The 5,000-nt window shown below is 50.4% G+C and overlaps 1 protein-coding gene across 1 annotated transcript; it reads right to left on the bottom strand.

The window, feature by feature from the left end:
• Positions 1 to 1,663: 1,663 nt before the first annotated feature.
• LOC114635883 (Fc receptor-like B) lies at positions 1,664 to 3,298 on the bottom strand (the record flags this gene model as incomplete). The annotated part of the gene is made up of 3 exons (XM_028784260.1): positions 1,664 to 2,094; positions 2,247 to 2,525; positions 3,032 to 3,298. Coding segments are annotated over 3 exons (977 nt in total), but the record flags the coding sequence as incomplete, so codon positions are not given.
• Positions 3,299 to 5,000: the final 1,702 nt, after the last annotated feature.

Below are 5,000 nucleotides of genomic sequence, written 5' to 3'. Positions count from 1 at the left end.
CTTGAACATGGCTTACAGTTTTCCTCTTCCACACAGGGTAAGTTGGGCTGTAATTAAATTTTGCCAAAATAGTTCTCCATCCTCTTTACTGCCTCCATCACTAACGCTAAATGGAGGCAGATGGCAAGATGGGAAAATGAAGATTACTGACAAAGTATACTGAAGGAGAGGCTGGAGTGCTGGCCTCTGATCAGCTCATTTCATTTGTTATGGTGGTGGTGGGTTTTTTCCCTTCTTCTTCCTCCTCTTCTTCTTCTTCTTCTTCTTCTTCTTCTTCTTCTTCTTCTTCTTCTTCTTCTTCTTCTTTCTCTCTCTCTCTCTCTCTCCCCCTTCCTTCCTCTCTTTCTTCCTCCCTTCCTTCCTTCCTTCCTTCCTTTCTTTCTTTCTTTCTTTCTTTCTTTCTTTCTTTCTTTCTTTCTTGTTTTGTTTGTTTTGAGACACAATCTCACTATGTAGACTAGGCTGGGCTTGAACTCACAGAGATCTGTCTGCGTCTGCCTCCCTGGGATTTAAGGCAATGACCCCCATGCCCAGAACATTAAAAATTATATATCGTTGTCGTCAACATTATCATCATCATTGGATGGCCTGGGTATTTTGATTACTAAGCTTGGCACTGACGGTAGCTGCTTCCTGTCTAGATCAGGAATGGTGAACAACTTAGGGGGAAAAGTCAGAAGGGAAAAAGAACCTGGACACTGGAAAGGCTGCCGTGGAGGTGCCTGCATTAGAGTTGGGAATTGGAACCTTAAGGACACCGTAGATCAGGTAACTAATCTGGTGATCTGAATGTCCCTTCTCAGAATTAGCCAAGTGTCCTTTGACCTCCACAAGGGAAGTGGATACTCTTGGGCAAACACACACACACACACACACTAAATAACACTCAATAAAATGTAAAGGCATGTCAGCTGTGGTTAATTGCTCAGAGGGAAGTGGGAACTGACGTGCTACTGAATCTATCAAGCAGGCTGAAGGATGGAAGGGTAGATAGAGTTGATACTCAGCCTAACTGTGAAGCTTAACTGAGGACAGTGTGATCCTGAAATACAGTAAGGTTAGTTCCGCTAAGGTTAATATGGCAGCTTCTCAGCTGCTCTGGAGTGGCTCTGTCTGCTCACATGGGGACAAAGGGTGTCTCTGGAGTGAATCTGGCACAGAATCTGACCCTTAAAGCCAGAGGGGAGAAGCCCACACTAACGTCTTTCCTACAATTGAAATCATTCTCAGGATTTTGAAGATATAAACTCGTTAGTTAATAGGATTTTGAAAGTTGTTTTAATATAAGAGTAAATTCATTGTGAATAATTACAACCTGACCTTAAATTGTTCTAAAGTGCTTGTTAACTTAATGGATTCATTAAAAAAAAAAGTCACCCACACTGGACTAGTAAACAACAGCTGTCTACTTCTGGATTATAGGAGAAGGAACACATCACAGAGGATGCTTGCACTCTCAAACACGCTTACAAGCTGTCTAGTAAAGTGGAAGTCCACAGCACCACACTTCAGGGTCATTTCTTTAAAAACCAACCAAAAACCGAAAAAACAAAAAACAAAGCACAGCAACACGAGGGAACACTACCAGTTGCTCTGATTTGCACACAAGCTAGACAGGGCAGGGAAGATCCAGGAGGAACCACCCTGGAGTGAAGACACTACCCTAGCTATCCACGTGGCCTTCCACGACAGCAGTCTCTGGGTTTGCGGGGCTCACAGTAACCTGAGAATTGGGTGTCTCGGGGGTCTCTGTAAGCTCGTGGAGGGCCTGCGCGTCCTTTAACCCCATGACCACGCGGCTCAGAAGGCCTTTGAGCAGCTGCATCTCGCGAAGCAGGAGGTCCACCTTGGGCTGCAGAGCTTCGCGAGACTGGTCCGCGGACGTGGGCAGAGGCGCGCAGGCGTGTGGCCCGGCGGTGGCGACCTGGCCCGCGGGGAACTGCAACCCCGCAAAGGTGCTGTTCGGGACGGAAGTGACTGACGGGACGGATCTGGACACTGGGGTCTTCCGGAAGGAAAGGGGCTTGTCCCCAGGCGCCAAGGCTGCAGCCTGTGGGGCTGGCGCGGTGGTGGACGCCAGATCCAGGACAGAGCCTGCAACGCAACACGCCTGGTCACCCGTGACTCATACATGCGGGCCGGGAGCTAACAGGGGCTGGAGGACCGAAATGGGAAGGAGAGGAGACTGCGGGAGGACCCAGGGGATGCAGAGGACAGGGTACTCGCCATGCTGAGCTGTCACTCACCCCGCCCAGGGAGCTGCAGCCACGGGCTGCGTTTCCGGACACTCCGGGTGGTGGTGGCCGCCTCACACCAGTACGATTCGAGCTCCTCGACCTCGGGCTCGGGGACTGTGTAGTCGGCGCCCCAGTCGAAGCGGCGCACCGGCCGGCTGTACTTGTAGAAGGCGAACTGCAGCGGCGTGTCCCGCTTCTGCGGGTGCAGGCGCGTCTCGCAGCGCAGCACCACGCGGCCCCGCGCCTCCTGCGGGCTCAGCGTCCTCAGCACCGGCGTCTGGAACAGCTCTGCGGGGAGGGCGGCGTGATGCTCATAGGGTCCGCAAGAGGAATGGTACCCCCACCAGGGCCAACCTGTCCACCGTCCCGGATCCCTCTTTCCCTTATCCGGAGAGGGCTCCTCTCTGACCCAGAGAACAAGAAGGGATAGGAGAAAGAGGAGTGGGACGGGGAAACTGAGGCCACGGGGAGGGGTGGGTGTGTGTGGGGGAGGATGGAGACAGTTTGAAGGAGGCGGAAATCTGACAGGTGCTACAAGTTACATCCTAGCTGTCAATCAGTTGGCATTCTCTAGACTTGAAGGGGACAGACAGCTACAGTTCCCCTACGTAGTGACGGTTGCACGCTCTTCAGATGGGGCAAGAACTTGCTCCTAAGTGGGATCTCTAGCTAGAACAAGAAATCTGTATGCACGCCGCAGGAAAGGGACACCCACAGAGCAGCCTGCAGAGCTCAACCTCCGCTTTCCCTTTCCGATTCCAGCCCTAGAATTTCCCCGTGATCGTCTCCCCCACCTTGCACGGTCACGGCCACCTTGGAGGAGAACATGGGCGCACTCTCCACCGGGATGCGCATGGTGCCTGAGCACTGGTAGTGACCGCTGTCACTGGCTCGCGCTTGCAACACCGTGTAGTTGGTGCTGGAATGGAAGTATCTCACAGCCTGGCCATCGTGGTAGTAGTGAAGCTTGTAGACGACTTTGTCGTACCAGCCACGGCAGCGCATCACCAGGGGCTCTCCCTCGAACACCGCAGCATACGGCACTTGCAGAATTAGCCAGTCTGCAACAGACCCCACAGACAGTATTTACTCTTCAGAAAACTCATCTCTGCCGGGCATGGCATGCTTTTAATCCCAGCAGTCGGGAAGTGGAGGCAGGAGGATCCTTGTGAGTTCGAGGCCAGGCTGGTCTACAAAGCAAGTTCCAGGGCAGTCAGGGCAGTTACACAGAGAAACTCTGTCTCAAAACTAACCCAACCCAACCCAAGAAATCCCAGGTCTCCCTTCTCAGCCTCCCTCCCTTCTCCCCCCTACCCCAAACCCCTCCTGCAATCCCAGTGGCTGTTTTCTCTCCCCCAGCCACCAAAACTTTTGCCTATTTTCTGGTCTGGTGACTAGCACCTGGGATCCTGACTAAACAGGAGGAAAGAAAATTGAAGAGGCAAAGATGTCTCAGAGTTGGTTCCAGCCCCAAAGATTTTTCTTCCAAAACCAACCATAGCCCCCACAGTATGATTCCAAGGCCTTCCTGACGTAGCCCCTGGTAACCTCTTCCCTGACCCCATTTCTTTGTAACTTGTCCCATCTTTCATTCAACACAAGCTAGACCCAACCACACTGAACGCTCAGGAAAAAAAAAAAAAAGGTTCTGTGTAGAGCCCAGGGCCCTTGTAAAGCCATTTTCTCAACCCAAAGGACCCTGCTTCTCAGCTTAAATTCAGGCTCTGCATGCTTGTGTTTAGGTCTTATCTCCTGAAGGAAACTTCTCTGAGAACAGCCTTGGGTATATCCTATAGCACTCTGAATGTACCACCATGACTACCATCATCACCATCATCACCATCATCACCACCATCATCATCATCACCACCATCCTCATCACCAACATCAACACCAACACCATCACCATCATCACTACCACCACCATCACCACCAACATCAACACCAATACCATCACCACCACCATCATCATCACCACCACCACCATCATCACTATCACCACCATCATTCCTGCAGCTGACATTATCTTTAGTACATCCTAGATGCCATTTTAGGCATCATAAATTTTTGTATTACTTTTCTATTCATTCATTCATTCATTCATTCATCTGGAATTAGGTGTATATTCATGTCTAGGTGGGTGTGTCCTCGTGAGTGTAGGTGCCAGTGTCAGAGGAGGCAAGAAGAGGGTGCCGTATTCTCTGAATCTGGAGTTACATGTGGTTATGTCCTGATGTGGGTGCTGGGAACTCAACTCCAGTTCTCTCCAAGAGTATGGTTCATCTTTAGCCACTGAGCTGTCTCTCCAGCCTCCACTGTAGGTATTATACCCCCCCAAAAAAAAAAAGAACTCCACTGGCCAGATATGCTGGTGCATGCCGGTAATCCCAGCACTTGGAACGCTGGAGCAGGAGGGTTGAAAATTCAAGCATGCCTGGGCTGCATATGGAGGAGACCCTGTATCCAGAAAGCTTTGTAAGGCATAGTCACAGTTTCCGTGCCTCTGTCTGTCTATCTGTCTGTCCACTATGGCCATCCCTGCTTCCACTTCAATGATCTCCAACAGGAAACCTCTAGAAGTGTAAAACACTAATTGAAACACTGACTCGTGTTCTTTAAATGCTCAATAAAAATAATCACCTGCCCAGGTAAGATGATCAATCCTCCATATGAAGCAGCTAACCATGGATTTTAATGGGTATGCCAGTATTACTTTTCCTACCCCTCCCCTTTTAAAATTTGGTGGAGGTTTTGTTTGTTTGT

The sequence above is a fragment of the Grammomys surdaster genome, unplaced genomic scaffold, assembly GCF_004785775.1.
Source record: "Grammomys surdaster isolate TR1022 unplaced genomic scaffold, NIH_TR_1.0 119169, whole genome shotgun sequence".
Classification (NCBI taxonomy): Eukaryota; Metazoa; Chordata; class Mammalia; order Rodentia; family Muridae; genus Grammomys; species Grammomys surdaster.
The sequence above is the reverse complement of the archived record's forward strand: the minus strand, read 5'-3'. Positions and strand labels throughout refer to the sequence as shown.